The sequence below is a fragment of the Notamacropus eugenii genome, chromosome 6 (genome assembly GCF_028372415.1).
Source record: "Notamacropus eugenii isolate mMacEug1 chromosome 6, mMacEug1.pri_v2, whole genome shotgun sequence".
Classification (NCBI taxonomy): domain Eukaryota; kingdom Metazoa; phylum Chordata; class Mammalia; order Diprotodontia; family Macropodidae; genus Notamacropus; species Notamacropus eugenii.
In genome coordinates this window covers 1,382,457-1,402,648 of record NC_092877.1, presented here as the reverse complement: position 1 = coordinate 1,402,648, position 20,192 = coordinate 1,382,457, and the positions used below count along the sequence as shown (strand labels likewise).

At 35.3% G+C, this 20,192-nt stretch overlaps 1 protein-coding gene across 1 annotated transcript; it reads left to right on the top strand.

Moving 5' to 3' along the window:
• Window positions 1-14,938: 14,938 nt before the first annotated feature.
• Window positions 14,939-15,871, top strand: LOC140511516 (olfactory receptor 4C15-like). Its single transcript, XM_072620650.1, has one exon. It carries the CDS (start codon window positions 14,939-14,941, stop codon window positions 15,869-15,871), a length of 933 nt encoding a protein of 310 aa, XP_072476751.1.
• Window positions 15,872-20,192: the final 4,321 nt, after the last annotated feature.

Here is a 20,192-nt window from a genome sequence, read left to right as displayed (position 1 = left end):
ATGTATCTCAAAAATATGCTGACTGAATCGCTTTCAATTCACCTTCATCCTGTATTTTAATGGTGGCCACCAGATATTTTTCCTTTTCTTTATAAACTTCCCTGACTTTTTTTATCTAACAGTAATTGTGTATTTTCTTACATTTTATAACATTTTACGGTTTGAGACCTACATAAAATCGAAGAAATGAAAGAAAGAAGGAAGGAAGGAAGAAAGGAAAGAAATAAAGAAGGGAGAGAGGGAGAAAAGAGGGAAGAAGAAAGGGAGAAGGGAAGGAAAGGAGAAGAAAACTAGGTGGAAGGAAGAAAAGGAGAGAGAGAAGGAGAAAAGAGGAAAAGGGAAGAAAGGGAGGAGGGAAGGATAGGAGAAGATAATTTTAAAAGGATTCTTTTTTTTTTTTTTTTGTATTCAGTCTTCTACAATCACTTCCATATAACTTAGATTTCTTCCCCACCATCCACCATCTCTCGTCCCTCTCCCCTCCCTTCCTGAGACGACACTCAGTTGTATAAAGGTTCTACACATATATTCCATTAAATATATTGTCATCTTAGTCATGTTGCCTAGAAGAATTAAAACTAATGGGAGAAATCACAAAACAAACAAAAAATGATCTGCTACGTACTGCTATCGAATTCCATAGTTCTTTGTCTGGATGGGAAAGTAATTTTGCCATAAGAGACCATTGGGAATTTTTTTTAAGTCCTTGCATTGCAATGAAGTCTACCAGGAAAAAAAAATCCTTGCACACTGTTGTTGCTGCCTATAAAGTTCTTCAGGTTCTGCTCCTTTCGCTTAGCATCAGTTCATAAAAGTCTTTCCAGGCCTCTCTGCAGTCATCTTGTTCATCATTTCTTATAGAACAATACTATTCCATTACAGTCATATGCCACAATTTATTCAGCCATTCCCCAGTTGATGGGCATCCATTAGATTTCCAGTTTTTTTTCCTACAAAAAGTGCTGCTACAAATATATTTGTACATCTGGGACCCTCTCCCATTTTTATAATCTCTTTGGGATACAGACCTAGAAGTGGTATTGCTGGATCAAAGAGTGTGCCCATTTTTGTAGCCTTTTGGGCATAGTTCCAAATTGCTCTCCAGAATGGTTGGATCAGCTCACAGCTCTATCAACAATGAATTAGTATTCCAACTCTCACACATCTTCTCCAACATTTATCATTTTCCTGTTTTGTAATATTCGCCAATCTGATAGTATCTCAGAGTTATTTTGATTTGTATGTCTCTAAACAATAGTGATTTGGAGCATTTTTTCATATGCCTATAGATATCTTTAATTTCTTCCTCTGAAAACTGCCTGTTCATATCCTTTGACCACTTCTCAATTGGGGAATGACTTCTCTTCTTGTACATTTGACTCAATTCTCTATATATTTTAGAAAAATTCTTTCCCATTTTTCCTCTTCCTTGCTAACCATCATTGCATTGGGTTTGGTTGTTCAAAAATGTTTCAGTTTAATGTAATCAATATTATCCATTTTGCACTTCATAATGCTTTCAGTCTCTTGTTTAGTCAGAAATTCTTCCCTTCTCCATAAATCTGATAAATACAGTATTCCTTGCTGGACTAATTTTTTATAGTATCAGTCTTTATACCAAATCATGTCACCATTTGGACTTTATTCTTGTGTACGGTGTCAGGCATTGTTTTGTGCCTAGTTTCCACTACAGTGTTATCCAGATTTTGCAGAAATTTTTATTGAACAGTGAGTTCTTATCCCAGAAGCTGGGTCCCTTAGTTTTATCAAATAGTAGATGGCCATATTCATTGACTTCTGTGTCTTAGGTACCTAACATGTTCCACTTGTCTATCCTTGTGTTTCTTAGGCAGTACCAGGGGTTTGGATCATTGTTGCCTTAAAATACAATTTAAGATCAGGGAGAGCTAGGCCACCTTCCCAAGTATTTCTTTTCATTAGTTCCCTTGATATTCTGCACCTTTTCTTCTTCCAGATGAATTTTGATATTACTTACTCTAGCTCTGCAAAATAATAATGTGATAGTTTGATTGACATGGCACTGAATAAGTAAATCAATTTAGGTAGAATTTCCATAATTATTGTATTGACTCGGCCTACCCACGAACAGCTGATGTTTTTCCACTTGCTTAGATCTGACTTTATTTGTGTGAAATGTGTTTTGTAATTGTGTTCTTGTGGTTCCTGGATTTGTTTTGGCAGGTAGACTCCCAAATACTTTATAGTGTCTACCTTAGCTTTAAATGGGATTTCTCTTTCTATCTCTTGCTGTTGACTTTGTTAATAATATGTAGAAATGCAGAAGATTTGTGTGGGTTTACTTTGTAACCTCCAACTTGGCCAAAGTTGTTCATTATTTCAAGTAGCGTTTTTACTTGATTCTTTGAGATTCTCTAAGTATATCATCATATCACCTGCAAGGAGTGATAACAAAGTTTCTTCTTTGACTATTCTAATTCCTTCAGTTTCTTTTTTCTCTCTTATTGCTACATCTAACATTTGTAGAACCATATTGAATAATAGTGGTGAAAATGAACATACTTGTTTCACCCCTGATCTTATTGGAAATGCATCTATCTTATCCCCATTGCATATGAGATGGGGTTATTTAAGTATTCAACTTCCTCTTCTGTTAGTCTGGGCAATTTATATATTTTAAAATAATCATCCCTCTCATTTAAGATATAGAATTTATGGGCACACAGTTGGGCAAAGCAATTTCTTATAATTGTTTTAATGTCCTTCTGATTGCAGGTGAGTTCACCTTTTTCATTTTTGATATTGGTCATTTGGTTTGCTTCTTTCTTTTTTTTAATGAAATTGACTAAAGGCTTTTCAATTGTATTGGTTTGTTCATAAAACCAACTCTTATTAGTATTTATTAAATCGATAGTTTTCTTAATTTCAATTTTATTAATCTCTCCTTTGGTTTTCAGTATTTCTAATTAAGTATTTACTTTGGGACTTTCAATTTGTTCTTTTTCGAGCTTTTTCAGCTGCATGCCCAATTCATTGTTCTCCTCTTTATCTTATTGACGTAGGCACTCAAAGATTTAAAGCTTCCCCTAAGAGCTGCTTTCGCAGTATTCAACAAAATTTGATAAGTTGTCTCATTACTATCGTTCTCTTGAATGAAGTTGTTAATTGTTTCTGTAATTTGTTGTTTAACTGACTCATTTTTTAGGATTAGATTGTTCAGTTTCAAATTCGTTTTTCCTTTATGTTTCCATGACCTTTGATTACATATAGGCTGTATTGTATTATGATCTGAGAAGGATGCATTGACTATCTCTGCCTTTCTACACTGGAGTATGAGGTTTTTCTGGCCTAATACATGGCCAATTTTTGTATATATCCCATGTACCACTGCATAAAGGTATATTCCTTTCTATCCTCATTAAATTTTCTCCAAGGATCTATCATATCCACTTTGTCCAGAGTTTTGTTCACCTCCTTAACTTCTTTCTTGTTTATTTTGAGGTTAGATTCATCAAGTTCAGAGAGGGAAAGGTTGAGGTCTCCAACTAGTATAGTTTTGCTGTTTATTTCTTTCTCTAACTCTCAACTTCTCCTCTAAGAATTACGATGCTATATTACTTGGAACATATATGTTCATTTTTTTTCCCTTTTAAATATATCCTTTATTGCGGAAAATAGTTTCTAAAATTATAGATTTACAGGGCCTGCCAGAATTCATCATCGTGTTTTCAGGCAAACTTGTGAGTAAATCATCCCAGACAGAAGAGAACCTGACCTATAATTAAAGATATCCGAAGATAAGGAAACTTTAAACCTTCTTGGTTACCCATCTCACTGTTTCCACCTCCACTTTGTTTTTTTTTTTTTTTTAAATTTATTTATGTAACATTTAACTTTTATTTTCACAAAACTTGGGGTTCCAAATTTTCTCCCAATTTATCCCCTATCCACCACCCCAAAACACCGAGCATTCTGATTACCCCTATGACCAATCTGCCCTCTCTTCTATCATCCCTCCCTTCCCTTGTCCCTATCTTCTCTTTTGTCCTGGAGGGCCAGATAACTTTCTATACCACATTACCTGTATTTCTTATTTCCTAGTAGCAAGAACAGTACTAGACAGTTGTTCCTATAACTTTGAGTTCCAACTTCTCTTCATCCCTCCCTCCCCACCCATTCTCTTTGGGAAGGCAAACAATTCAATATAGGACATATCTGTGTAATTTTGCAAATGAATTCCATAATAGTCATGTTGTGTAATACTAACTATATTTCCCTCCATCCTATCCTGCCCCCCATTGCTTCTATTCTCTCTTTTGATCCTGTCCCTCCCCAAGAGTGTTGACTTCAAATTGCTCCCTCCTCCCATTGCTCTCCCTTCCATCATCTCCTCCACCCTACTTATACCCTTCTCCCCGACTTTCCTGTATTGTAAAATAGGTTTTCATAGCAAAATGAGTGTGTATTTTATTCCTTCCTTGAGACAAGTGTGATGAGAGTAAACTTCATGTTTTTCTCTCACCTCCCCTTTTTTTCCCTCCACTAAAAAGTCTTTTGCCTGCCTCTTATATGAGAGATAATTTGCTCCATTCCATTTCTCCCTTTCTCCTCCCAATATATTTCTCTCTCACCACTTAATTTCATTTTTTTAAAGCTATGAGCCCATCCTCTTCAATTCACTCTTTGCATTCTGTCTCTATGTGTGTGTGTATGTGTGTGTGTGTGTGTGTGTGTGTGTGTGTGTGCATGTAATCCCACCAACTACCCAGATACTGAAAAGTTTCAAAAGTTACAAATATTGTCTTTCCATGTAGGAATGTAAACAGTTCAACTTTAGAAAGTCCCTTATGACTTCTCTTCGCTGTTTACCTTTGCATGCTTCTCTTCATTCTTGTGTTTGAAAGTCAAATTTTCTTTTCAGCTCTGGTCTTTTCATCAAGAACGTTTGAAAGTGCTCTGTTTCATTGAAAGACCAGTTTTCCCCCTGAAGTATTATACTCAGTTTTGCTGGGGAGGGGATTCCTGGTTTTAGCCCCAGTTCCTTTGACTTCTGGAATATTCTATTCCACGCCCTTCGATCCCTTAACGTAGAAGCTGTTAGATCTTGTGTTATCCTGATTGTATTTCCACAGTACTTGAATTGTTTCTTTCTAGCTGCTTGCAATATTTTCTCCTTGACCAGTGACCTCTGGAATTTGGCCACAATATTCCTAGGAGTTTCTCTTTTTGGATCTCTTTCAGGCGGTGATTGGTGGATTTCTTGGATACTTATTTTGTCGTCTGGTTCTAGAATCTCAGGGCAGTTTTCCTTGATAATTTCATGAAAGATGATATGTAGGCTCTTTTTTGGATCATAGCTTCCAGATAGTCCTATAATTTTTAAATTGTCTCTCCTGGATCTATTTTCCAGGTCAGTTGTTTTTCCAATGAGATATTTCACATTATCTTCCATTTTTTCATTCTTTTGGTTTTGTTTTGTGATTTCTTGGTTTCTCATAACGTCCTTAGCCTCCATCTGTGCCATTCTAATTTTGAAAGAACTATTTTCTTCAGTGAGCTTTTGAATATCCCTTTCCATTTGGCTAGTTCTGCTTTTTAAGGCATTCTTCTCCTCATTGTCTTTTTGCCCCTCTTTTGCCAATTGAGTTAGCCTATTTTTCAAGGTGTTATTTTCTTCGGTATTTTTTTGGGTCTCCTTTAGCAAGGTGTTGACCTGCTTTTGATGCTTTTCTTGCATCTCTCTCATTTTTTTCAAGTTTTTCCTCCACCTCTCTAATCTGATTTTCAAAATTATTTTTGAGCTCTTCCATGGCCTGAGTCCATGGTATATTTATTCTGGACGTTTGGGATACAGAAGCCTTGACTTCTGTGTCTTTCCCTGATGGTCAGTATTGTTATTCCTCATCTGAAAGGAAGGGAGGAGATACCTGTTCACCAAGAAAGTAGCCTTCTATGGTCTTATCTTTTTCCCTTTTCTGGGCATTTTCCCAGCCAGTGACTTGACTTCTGAGTGTCCTCTCCACCCCCACCTCTCCTCCAGATCTGCCCAGCCAGCGCTTGGGGTCTGAGATTCAAATGTTGCTTCCCAGCCTCAGGGCTTTGAGTGGGGACAAGGCTGCTATTCAGTGTGAGATTAAGTTCAGGTGCTCAGGTGGGGGCAGGGGTGCCACTCTGGGCTCAGTTCGGGTCTAGTGCACGACAGACCTTTCGAGTTGGTTTTTCAGGGCTCTCTGGAACAGAAATCTCCTCCACTCCGTTGTTCTGGGGCTTCTGCTGCTCCCGAATTTCTTGGGAGTTCTTCTTTACAGGTATTTTATGGGCTGTGGGTTTTGGAGCTACCATATGCGTGTCTTTCTACTCTGCCATTTTAGCTCCAGCCCAACATATATGTTTAGTAATGAAATTGCTTCGTTGTCTATGGGGCCTTTTAACAGTATATCGTTTCCTTCATTATCTCTTTTCATTATATCTGCTTCTGTTTTTGTTTTGTCTGAGACCAGAATTGCCACCCCTGCTTTTTTACATCAGCTGAAGCACAATATATTTTACCTTTACCCTATATATATCTCCCCTTTTAAAATGTGTTTCTTGTAAACAACATATTGCTGGAGTATAGATTTTAATCCATTCTGCTATCCATCTCCATTTAATGGGAGAATTCATCCCATTCACATTCACAGCTATGATTAATATCTGTGTCTTTCACTCCAATCTCAATTTCAATTAGCTTACTAACAATTATATTTGGAAGACCCTATAGTGAATTGGTAAGAGGGTTGAATTTAGAGTCAGAGGTAACAAATTCGTATCTTGTTTTTTCTTTCACTTATTACCTATAGACGCTTGAGAAAATCACTTAAAATTTCTTTCTACTCAGTTTACTCACATATAAAATGAAGAATTTGAAGCAGAAATTTGCGTGGTGAGTTGTAGATCTAGATTTATGAAGTTTTCTTCCCTGTCTTAGCAAAAAGGAAACTCCTTATGAACAGAAGCTATTAATGTTTTTCTCTTGCCTTTGGGGTGAAATAAACAATGATTTTCTCACAAGGGAATGACAGTAGCTTTTTGAAATGTAGTTAATGATTTTGACTTGAATTCTTGGAGAAAACATATAAAGCGTATTGTTTATGGATGATTTGTGATCATTCTCAAAGCATTAGTCAATTGGAACCAATGAATTTGGTAAATATAATGCACATATGACAAGTCTCATTTCCTTTTTTGAAATGATCACTACAATGATAGATAAACAGTACCAGAGTGATGATATATTACAAATTAATTCATGTGTGAATAGATGTCTTTTATATATATGTAATATACATATGAGTACATACATATATGTATATGCCTATGCAAAGGTGTTTATATATGTACATTGCATTTCCTCCATGCATACATACATACTTGCATATGCATACATACACACATGTGCACATACATACCTATGTATGTTGAAATTTTTGCTGAATTACAGGAGACGTGCTCACTGTGCTTTTACCTTATCAGACCACAACCTGAATATTCTGCCCAGTTCATTGTGATGGAATTTAGAAAAGATATTTACAAGCAGTAAGAACTCCATAGATTGAAAATGAGGAAGGTGAGTATAGTGCATAGTATATGCCATTTAATGGTTTAAATGACTGGAAATATTTTTAATTAAAACAAAAGATTTAAAAATGGAGGAATTTGAGTATATTGAAGTATTTGAAGAATTGTCATGTTGAGAGACTTTCCTTCCTCATTTATTCCAGAGATTAGAAGTAGAAACAATAGTTATAAGTTATGTATATACATATATATACATATATATATGTATATATATATATATATATATGTATATATTTAAGTTTGATGGAAGGAGAAATTTCTTATCAATTAAAACTGTGAAATATCATAATAGCAAAAAGTAAGATAGACTCTAGCAAGACAATAAGCAATTAGCGAGGAGAATTGACAAATATTAACTGCAATAAGTTAGGAAGTCATACAGACACAGAAACTTGTTCTTTCATAAACAAACTCAAGAAATGTGAAGTGTGGATCACCATAGATTACTGGAAGTGTATATTCTTTGCAATATTCCATAGAAGATTTTTATGGGTACAAGTAACATTGAAATCCCTGAGAAGAGACAAGGATTCAGTAATACACAGGGTTCTTCTGTCTGTTTTCTTAATACCACTTTTTTCTATGTCAGCAATGATTAGTTCTCAAATATTTTCTTCCCATTTTCACTGAAGACACAGAAAGGAAAAACAATGTGACTGAATTAATTCTCCTTGGACTGACACGATACTCACTGAAACCAAAGACAGTATTTGCCATCTTCTTGGTTTTCTATACTGCAACCGTGTTAGGAAACCTGCTCATCATTTGGACCATCAAGTTCAGTCTCAGACTTGGGGCCCCAAAGTATTTCTGTCTTACCTACTTGTCTTTTGCAGACTTCTGTTTCTCTAGTACTACAGCCACAAAACTGATTATAAAAAACCTCTCTAAAAAAGCATATTATCTCCTCTGACGGGTGCATCACCCAACTACTTGGAATGCATCTTTGAATGCATGGAAGTCTTGGTCCCTATCCTCATGGCCTATGTCCGCTATGTGGCCATCTGTAAACCTCCGCACTACACAGTCAATTTTAAGTCCTCCTATGTTTTTATCCTTTATTCACTAAGAAATCACAGTGCACAAGGGAAGCTTAAAGCCTTGTCCACATGTACTTTCCACATCATTGTGGTCGTTATATTCTTTGTTCCTTGTATTTTCATATATACTTGGTCCCCAATTATCTTCCCTGTGGATAAGTTGGTGTCTTTATTTTATACCATTGGAACTCCTTTGCTCAACTCCTTTCTATACCTTGAGGAATGCAGAAGTAAAACATGCTATGGAGATGCTAAGGAGCAACAGTGTAAGTTCCCATGGTCAGTAGCATTCATACTTTGCGACCCCAAGTTACTAACTTTCCATGTCGCAGATGTCTACCTCTGTTTCCTGAACTGTACGATGAGAATAAAAGCAGCTACCTCACAGGATTGTTGTAAGGATCAATTTGGAAATATTTCTAAAATGATTTTTACAGTACCTGAAATGTAATAGATACTTAAATATTGATTATAACCTTCTCCTTCAAAGAAGATTTGGACCAATGTGAAGGAGAGGTGTTATCTGCTTGTACTTGTCCCTGTAACCTGAAAGTATGAGCATAACTTGTGGTCAGTTAAATACAGAATGAGTAATGATTCTATTATGCTCAGTCCAAAATATGAAAAGAAGGACAGCACTATGAATAGTTACAAGCTTCCATTATGACTGGTGCCTGTATACCCCATATTGACGCAACTGTGTGTGTGTGTGTGTGTGTGTGTGTGTGTGTGTGTGCATATTTTATTGACTAGGGAGGAAAATCAATGACTTTACAGCTTTCAAGTGTGAAGGGAAGTTAGAGATGATATAATGCTACCCTTCCCTCCAATATATAAAGAAACTGAGGACAATAATGGTTAATCATTTCACCTGAACTGTTATAAGTAGTAAGTGAGAGAAATCTAGAATTTTCCCTAACCCTAGGGCTATTTTCACTATATTATGTTGTTGCTACCTATTCCAATTTTTCCCTTTCTATTTTTGTCCTGCAACTTTTTTTTACTCTTGAGGTATGTAGGTAGATCTTCATGGCATGAAAGAATAATGTGTTCGCTTCTACTAGGGAAATAAATGTTGTTTGGTATTTTTAATACACACATTTTAAGATGTCTTTCTTTGAAATATTTGTGTCCTTTGACTGAAGCCAATTAATTGTCAATTACTTCCTGTCAAAAATCACATATTTATAGTATCTCAAGAGCCATGTTATGAACCCCAGATAACTTTCTGGAGTAGCCACATGTAAGAGGGCACAAGATCCTATAAGTGGATGCAAAAAATCATTGGGAAGGATAAATTTTTATATTTTTAATATTTTAAAATAATACCTTGTGTAATGAAAGCAAATCTATAATCAGGGGCAGATGTTAGATTTTAGAAAAGATGGTGTCTTAATTCACATAGGGTTTATACTATGGTAGAGAGATTTTAAAACTATGAAAATCATCACACAAAATCTTGCTTAACGCACGAAATAAATTTCCACTATCTGATGGGAGTACTTGTTAATAAACCACTTATTCATGGTCCTCCACAGAAAAATGAAAATGATTTACCTTAAAGTTAATTGGAAGTGTTTGGGAAAAACTGAAATGCTCAGTTTGTTCCTGAATATATCTACAATTAACAATTATAATGTTAAGAAAATTATTCACTAAACTTTTCTAGAACTGATGCCACCTTCATTATATTGAGCAGATTACACAAAATGATCTTTTTATCTCTTATATTTGATGATTTTAAGAAAATACTTTTTTGGGAGCAAGGTGGTGGGGTATTGAAAAGGGCACAGTGAACTCTATACAAATGCTACTTTTGGTTTCAGAGATAATGGTGTTTATGGAAAGAGTGCTAAATACTAGGCAGGATAAGAAACTTGCAATGAAGACCCAGTTCAACTGTTTTCTGCTTTAACTAAGACTTGGTTCCAGATCAGGTTAGACCAAATTGGACAGGGACATTTCTTCTTTCATTGACCTTTAAGTTACAAAACATTTGGAGACAATTTCCCCATAAAGAACATCCCTCATTTCCCTGGAGACTGTCAGTTCTCTAAGTTTCAAACGTTTGATGCAGGTACTATAAATAAATGTTTAAGACAACATTAGACTCTAAGAAAACCAAACTGAGAACCCTGCAGCCAGATTTAGGCCAATTTTCTATTGTAGTAGATTCTGTGTCTCCCTTTCTTCTGGCCTTTAAAGCCATGTGGGACAAGGAATTAGAGTAATGAGTTCCCAAAATATTAGGTGACCAAGATCCAACATCCTCTAAAAATCCCTCATCGCTGGACTGAGTAAGGTGATGGTATGATGATGAACTCATGAAAAAAAATTTTTTTCTGTAATTTCTTTGGTCCTTTTCCTCCCTCCAACCCCACTGCAATCCCTGGTCACTCTCCCTTTGACCATGTCTCACCCTGTCCCCAGTCTTCCTGTTCCTAAGTCTTTTCATCCAAGACCTTTGAATTTATCGAATGATCAAAGTATTATTACTTCATGCCTTTATTTTTTTTCAACTGCCATTCCATCACTTTTTAACTTAATGGAAATAGAAGGTCATTCAAAGTGGACAAAAGTGGGATCATTAAAAAAATAAACATTAAGGGCTAAATTATTTGGGGCTTTGAATGTTTGAGCAAGGATTTCAGCTTTTAGTCTCTTGGAGGTGAGGAAGCTAAATAATTAATGCAGAAAGTAAAAGGCGTATTACTTAAGAAATATCAATCGGGAACCATAGAAATAATTCATATCTGCTTTTGGAATAAATATATTTGGTACTTCTTGGATTTAAATATCTCTCTCTCTCTCTCTCTCTCTCTCTCTCTCTCTCTCCCTCTCTCTCTCTCTGTATATACATGTATGTATGTGTACAGTTATTGCCCTCCTCATATTTAACTGGTCTCATCATATATGACACTTGTGATATGGATGTCTCATTCTGATTTATGTTCCTATGCAGAAATATAGACATAGCAAAATTAAGTAAGTTTTCACAGGTCATAGTGTGGCTCAGCAACAGGTATTCACCAGGATCTGAGAAATGTACTGATAATTTGTTTACTATATTTCACTGTTGCCCACAATAAAAATCTGTTCCTTTTTCAGGTCTTAGAATACAAAGTTTGACTACTTAAATAAAATGAGGTTTCAAAGCTTTTTTTCTGCTTTATTAAAATCTCACTAATAGTTTGTACTTTTATTGCCAGGATACACTTAAGGATCGACCTATTATTGAGATACAGAATTAAAAAAAATTTTTCCCAAAATATTGTCAGATTTGGGGGAAGGGAATTAATTAAGGGCTCTATAGAAATAATTAAAAAATCATTATATAAGTTTATTTTGTTTTCTTTTCCTGGAAGATGTAAATAAAAGTAATAAAAAAACAAATAAAAAACCCCTTCACTACCTTTTTATGGAAACTGAAGCATCATATTCTACCTGGTGAATATAAGTAATAAACAAAAGCATTTGTGATTTTGCATTTTGCCAGGTGAAGTGAAAGGGGAAAGGGTGGCAAAGGGAGAAAAAAGATGAATAGGGAGAGAGAGAGAAAAAAAAAAGGGGGAGAGAGAGGGACAGAAGGAAAGGAGGTAGAGAGAAGAAGAAGAGCGATAGAAAAAGAGAAACGGAGAGAGAAGAGGAAGATAAACGAAAATAGTGAAAGAGTGGAAAATGGGGGGGGGAGAGAAAGGGAAAGAGGAAGAAAAAGAGATATATAGAGAGGCAGAAACAAAGAGAGGATCATTTGGCTCCGGATGCATTTTCTCTTATACTACTTCCATTTCTTTCTCTTAACATTATTGTCCAAACTTTCTGTTAAGCTGTCATTGATCACACTAATACACATACGTATACATTTTTTCATGTTCTTTTAGTCTTAACTTTCTGATAGACTTTTCCTTTTAAGAAATTTGCATCAGGGCAAACACAGATGTTTGTTTTTACTTGTACAGTACTTTCACAGCCCATTGCCCTGTCCTCTTCAGGGGGTATGCAGGTAATCTTGATTTATTGCCTGAACATCAGAAATGCTGGAAAAACCTATCAATTTGAAGAGGCTTGGAGCTGAGCTAAGAAGTTTTGATTGCTAAGAGATGAACACTAATGCCTTAGGGGAAATTCATCCAAAGAAGAATGCTCACACGTTAACAAATTTTTTTCAGCAGCTCAGGAAAACGATGCACACCAGGAGTATACACACGAATCAACCAATCTATCAAAAATATTAATGAAGTTCCTGCAACATGCCAGCTGAGGACGCAAGTTCAAAGAATGAAAGGTATAGTCATTCAAATTGCCTTCAGATCTTTTTTTCTATATCATTCAGCTCCAAGGAAGGAATGGTTTGGGGAGAGAAAAATGGAAACTCTGATATAGACATAGTAGTAAAAGTAGAGGAGAAGGAAAACAGCAGCATCAGTAGTCGTAGCAACATCAATAATAGCAGCAACAGCAGCAGCAGTAGTCGCAGCAGTAATATTAGCAGTACTAGAAGTAGCAGCAGCAATCCTGGCAGCAGCAGCAGCAGGAGTGAATAGTAACAGAAGCTTCAGTAATAATGGCAGCAGCAACAGCAGTAGCAGTTACCAGTTAACTTCAAAACTTCAAGAAAGGCAGTTTGTCTTTTATGGGGAGATCTGAGAAACAGGGCAGTGTGGTTTCATGTTCCGAAAGCATTGAAATACTACTTTCGATAAATACCAACTGTGAAAGTCTTTCCAGTGTGTCTAGGCAATTTTAAAACTGCAAAACAGTTGTTGATCCTACTGATAAAGACAATTTATTGATTAGTTAGTTCTTCACATAAATTAGAAATTCATGTTTAGGCGGGGTGTGTTCAGGGTAGATCTGTACCAGATACTTGAGAGGGGAGTTCGTTTCACTAATGGCACAGGCTATGCTAGCTATTGGTTAGAAGTTTCATTATGCAGAGATTTATGAAACAAACACTGAGAAGAGAGATTTTGAAATAGAATAACTTTTGCAACGTGACAAAGAAAGGTGGGGAACATATATAGCTAGTCATCTCCTGTCCTCATTCCAATCCATGGGATTAAACATTTAATTTTTTTTGGTGGGTGGGGGAGAGTAGGGTCTAATTTCTTCCTATGAGACAGGTGTTGAATAATTGAGAATATTTCACCTCACATTTTGTGAGTAAAGCTGGATGCCGTTTTCTCTCCAGGGAGGATTCCTGTGGCTCTGAAATATATCAGAAGACTTAGAAATTCAGTGGCAGAAGCATACGACTAACTCTGGAATTGACAGTCCTCACTTTACTAGACCTTTTCAAGGAATGAATATGGAATACGTTGAGTTTAAGATGTCTGTTGGATTTCTACTTTGAAATTTCTAAGAGATAATTGGTTATGTGTGTTTGAAACTATTGTTAACTAAACCCGTGGAAATAGAGAGAGAGACAGAGACAAAGACAGAGAGAGATAGAGAGGAGGGAGATTGTTAATTGTTCAATATCATCTTCAAAATAAGGTTTCATGAGAATATTTTAGAAATTATTTGTGCTTTTGTATATTCTATATGTATCTATGCATATGCATCTTTACACACCTTCATGTATATTTGTGTATGTGCATATATGTATATGAAAATGTACATTTATATACACATAAATATATATATTTCTTTAAAGAATGTATAAATTGGACAATTGTTAAATATTCCAGTGGAAAAAATACAGAAAAGAAAGCTAAACTATTGATTACTACCTAGTATTCAAGGGGGGAAATCCTTGCACTCTGAAACATTCATCCAAATTGAATAATAATAAACGTAAAACCTTATGTGGATTAAAAAAATCACCATGCAAGCAGAAAATAAGGGAGAGAAGAAAAAAGAGCAGTGGTAATGGGGGGAAAAGACACTGATGATATGTAACAAATATAAGGTCAATGTAAAAACAAACTATGAGGTATTGTAAAAGATTCATATGTTATTAGGCCACATTATAAGACATTCTGAATATTAAACTGATAACTTGTACATTTTTGAAAATTTTGTTGGAATATCTTATTCATTTCTGCAAAAATTAAAAGGGTATTGGGTAACTGGTGAGGATAATGGAGAGGACCATTGGAATCATAAAGGGCCTCCTATTCTTCATATGAACTGAAGATGTATTGAAGAACCTGTAATAGTCAATCATATCATATTGTATGTAAATGTCATTAATATTAATATATTTCAATATGCTTTTGAACGTGTCCTTTAATATTGATAATTAAAGATTTTTCTTTCTCTTTTCTGCAGATAAAATAAGGCATTTATGTCCTTTAAAAATGGAAAATCGAAGTCATGTGACTGAGTTTATTCTTCTGGGACTTTCACAGAATCCAAACATTCAGAAAACGGCATTTGTTATATTGTTAGTTTTCTACCTTGCAACTGTTGGGGGGAATTTGCTTATTGTTGCGACAATCATCTGCACCCCTTCTCTTTTCGTTTCCCCTATGTACTTCTTCCTAGCCTTTCTGTCTTTCTTGGATGCCTGTTTCTCTTCTGTCATTGCTCCTAAAGTTATCATAGACTCTCTCTATGAAAGGAAAACCATATCCTTCCAAGACTGTATGGGTCAGATTTTTGCACAACATTTCTTGGCCGGTGTTGAGGTGATCGTCCTCACATGCATGGCCTTTGACAGGTATGTGGCTATCTGCAAGCCTCTGCACTACATGACAATCATGAATCGACAGTTGTGTTTTTTGCTGGTGGGAGTAGCTTGGTCTGGCGGTTTCTTGCATTCCATGATTCAGATTTTCTTCATGCTTCCATTACCCTTTTGTGGCCCCAATGTAATTGATCACTTTATGTGTGACTTATACCCTTTGTTACAACTTGCCTGTATTGACACACAAGTGCTTGGTCTGATGGTTGTGGCCAACAGTGGTTTTATCTGTATCATCAACTTTTCACTGTTGCTTGTCTCTTATGGAGTAATCCTGAACTCTCTAAGGACACACAGTACAGCAGCCCGTCGCAAAGCCCTTTCTACTTGTGGCTCTCACATCAAAGTTGTTGTATTATTTTTTGTACCATGTATATTTGTATATACACGGCCTCCCACTACTTTCTCTTTTGATAAAATAGTGGTAATATTTTATAGCTTTCTAAGTCCCTTATTAAATCCATTGATCTACACATTTAGAAATACGGAAATGAAAAATGCCGTGAAGAAACTATGGGACAAGACAGTGATTGATACTGAAAAATGAAAAATTTTTAAGGATCTTCTAAAAGGTAAATTGGCTGTCTCATCTTGTCTTGACTCTTCTGAATACTCTCAAAATAAAGTCTCCTAAAAAGTGTAAGGATTAAATGTCTTGCTGAGGGAATTTGTTTTCAGTCAGTTTTTTATAATTTGTCCTGGAGACATGTTCAGCAGTATAGGCAGCCAAAGGTATAGCAACATTGTGTTAACACATAGAACAGAGATACAGACAAATCCCAATTTTAAATTACCAGGAGCCATTTCATTAACATTTAAAAATATATTTTAAAAATAAAAATTATTACATTATAGAAGAGAATAAATTTCTCAAAGGGAACTCAGTCAGCCAAAAAAGGCTACTAATCTTTTATAAGAAATTAAATAGATACAATATATTATTTAAAGGTGATATACATACAACATCCTGTAATGTCCAATTTACCATTAGAATAAATGGATTTCAAAAAAACAAAATATTTTAGTCATTCTTTTAAATGACTCCACATGTGAACTGAAGATGCTAAAAGATTGTTTAAATACATAAACAAAAACACATTAGAAAATCTAACGCATTCAATTGACATAAAAATGAAATTAATATTTTTCTCTATTCTTATATAGATGTTTTAAAATTTATTTTTGTTCTCTCTTAAAATGCCTCAATTTGTCTAAACAGCATTATAACAAGGAAAACAAATCAACTTGGGGAAAAATTTCTAAGGACAGATGAAACAATACAGTAAAAAAAAAAGTACAAAAGCTAAAAAAAGATTAATATTTTGAAGGTTGAGATAATGAAATAAGATGGGAAAATAGAAAAATACGAATAGAAAAATATCCCTTGAATTCCATAATATTATATTATAGACTCAATGCAAGAGATGAATGTGGTTTTTAATTTTGTTGGTGTTGTTAATCTTTCATCATTTCTTAGTTTCTCTGAGAGATTATGAAGAGAGCATAGCCATTTGGAATGGAAATATCACGTGAACTTCTTTCCTGCATGAAAACCAGATAAAGAATGAAGAAAAGATTAATTAAAAATAATTTGGTCTCATAATCTAATAATTAATGCGATATCAGATTATATGGGGAATGGAATAAGGAAAAGGTGAATTAAATCATTCTGTTGCAATGAGGCACTGAAAATGAATGCCATTCAAATTAAGGCAATTAATTCTACAGAAGGACAGAGGGAAGCAGAGAGAGAGAGAGAGAGACAGAGACAGAGACAGAGAGATAGAGAAAGAGAGAGACAGAGAGAGAGATAGAGACAGAGAGAGAAGGGTGGAGATGGAGTGAGAGAAAAAGAGGAGGGAAGGGAGGGAGGGTTAAGAAGAGGAAATTAAATTAAAGAAACTGAGATTGGGCAGTTCACTAGGAATGGGAGAATGTCAGTAGGAAGAATTAGATTGGAGAAAGCAGAAGAAAAAAACAAAAACAAATCAACAAAATAAAATTTAAAAAGTGTATGTGAAAATAGTGGATGATAAATTATTATGGAAGAATGAAATACTGCATAGAGTACGTGTATGAGGATTCAAGAACCAGGCTGATAATCATTCTTCCTCTGTCACTTAATGTTATTCATGTATCTCTATATACTCCAGCACTCTGTCAGGTAATGACAAAATGGTAGCTTGCAAGGACCGGAAAAATGACACCTTTCATTGACAAATGACAAAAGGAATGTCCCCAAAAAGTCTCCTGGTGGGTTCTTGCTAGATTGCTAAAGAGAAAATTCTATGATTGGACCTTTTACCCAGATAAAGGAGTCAAAACTCAGGATGAGAACATTTAAAGGAGTGTATTAAGAAAAAATCAAGGCAGACAAGCACTCGTGGACTGGTCATGGGGGTCCAGCCTTCTGTTTAGCTTTTAAAACCTTTTACATCGTCTCTTTCCCACTTAACTAGATAGAGGATGATGAAGATGATGATGAAGACAGCTAGATAGATAAATAGATAGAGAGATAGATAGGTAGATAGATAGATAGATAGATAGATAGATAGATAGATAGATAGATAGATAGATAGATAGGTAGGTAGGTAGGTAGGTAGGTAGGTAGGTAGGTAGGTAGGTAGATGGATTATAGAAAGATGATAGATATATGGATAGGTGAATGGATAGATAAAGCAATTATTTTCAATGCACTAAATGCCAAACATTGTGCAAAGTGGTAGAAACATTAATATAAATCAGCAAGGTAATTTTTGCCCTTATGGCAATTGTACTTTATTGATGAGAGACAATACAGAATATGGAAGTAGAAAGGGGTTGTAATATGCTGGAGCAATGATCAGGAGATATTGAATAGCGAGGTAAAACGTGATTCTTGGTAAGATAAATAAAAATGTCATCAAGAAGAATGTCGCCTTCTGAGAGCCAAGTCCACGGTTGTGGAAGGGACATGACCCCTAATCATTACCTACTGCTCTTTTTTTCACACCCAAAGGTCAAGGCAATAACGCCTTCTGCTTGCACTTAAACATGCCACTCCACAATGACAATAAGTCGAGAAAATTTTACAGTATTCACCATGAAAAATGCTACTTTCTTCCACAGAGAGAGATATCTGTGAATGATGAGTGAAGGCTGAAACACACTTTTTCACTTTATTTTTGTAACCTTTTTTTCTGTAAGAGCAAAATGGAAGTATGTTTGACTTCACTTCACATTTCACACATTTGCAAGTGATATTCTATGGATTGTCTTCTCAACAAGTTGGAGAAGTGTTGGAAGGAGGGAAAGAATATAGAACTCAAAATAAAAAATTGAATGTTAAAATAAATAAATACTTTACATTTTTTTAAATGCTGATAAAGTAAATATGAGCATTACATGAAGGACAGTGTAGAGACATATGAGGCATGGGTCACACTTCACATAAAATGCACTTTGAAACTCAAGAAAAAGTGACGTTATCCCAGAAATGCATTATTAAAAACAATGATATGCTAGAAATAAAGTTAAAACAAAGTGGTTAACCAGAGTCCTATGTTGAAGTTCTCCACACGTTAGGAGAAAATTCGGCAGAACCATAGGATATTGGGTGAATCTATTGTGGTGAAGTAATGGAAGGACCTAGATAAGAGTAACTTAGGATAGGCAATTGTTAATTGATTATAAGAATCATTAAAAAGGGAATATGAAAGGAGATTCCAGATTCATTGCTGAGTTTGATATTTGAGATTTTCCTCAAGTATTCAAAATATATGTGCATAAATACATTTACAAATAGATATGTATCTACGTATAGAAATGTATATAAACAGGAATGCGTATGTGAATAGATATATACATGTATCTGTAATGTGTGTGTGCCAAAAAGAAGATGACAGTCACACTACAACTGAACATATCACAACTAGAGAGAGCTGAGGTTTGTAATCACTGTGTGTGTGTGTGTGTGTGTGTGTGTGTGTGTGTGTGTGTGTGTGTGTGTAAGAGAGAAAGACAGAGAGAAAGAGAGACAGACAGATGGAGAGAAACAGAGAGATAGAGACAGAGATAGAGAGGATATACAGAGACAGAAACAAAGAGACATAGAGGGATAGACAGAGGGACAGAAAAAGAGACAAAGAAAGAGGCAGGCATATGATGGACCCCTTCAGTCATTTGGTAAAACATATGGAGAATCTTCTCAAGTATCTGAGATAAAACCTTTCACTGAATGCTTTCATATGCATAAAATATATAAAAGCATAGATTTACCAAGGCAACTACTTACACTGAAATAAAATTATGGAAATAATATTTAAAGGAATTTCACAGATATGAGGTTATAGAAAGGTGAAATAGCATTATATCCTGTTCTGAGCATCACAATTAAGAAATCATTAAAACAATACATAACATTTGCATGGCGTTGTAAAAATTTCAAAGTCCTTTACGTATGTTATCTCATTTGGGGCTCAAAAACAACACCTAGAAACAGGTATTACTATTATCCCCATTTTATAGATCACAAAACTGGGGTACAGAGAGGTAAAGTCATTTGATCAGAGTGATATAGCTGGTACATATCTGAAATTCCACCTCTTACAGGAGACTTTCCAAGATCCCCCTTGTTACTACTGCTCTCTCTCGCCCTCTCTCTCTCTCTCTCTCTCTCTCTCTCTCTCTCTCTCTCTCTCTCTCTCTCTCTCTCTCTCTCTCTCTCTCCACACACACACACACACACACACACACACACACACACTCATGCATACTTTGTACATACACACACATATAGATTTGTGCCTTATTTCTTTCAAGTGGAATGTAAAGTTTTTGAGACCAACGGCTGTTTTTTCTTTAATTTGTATTTATGTACACAGGACCTA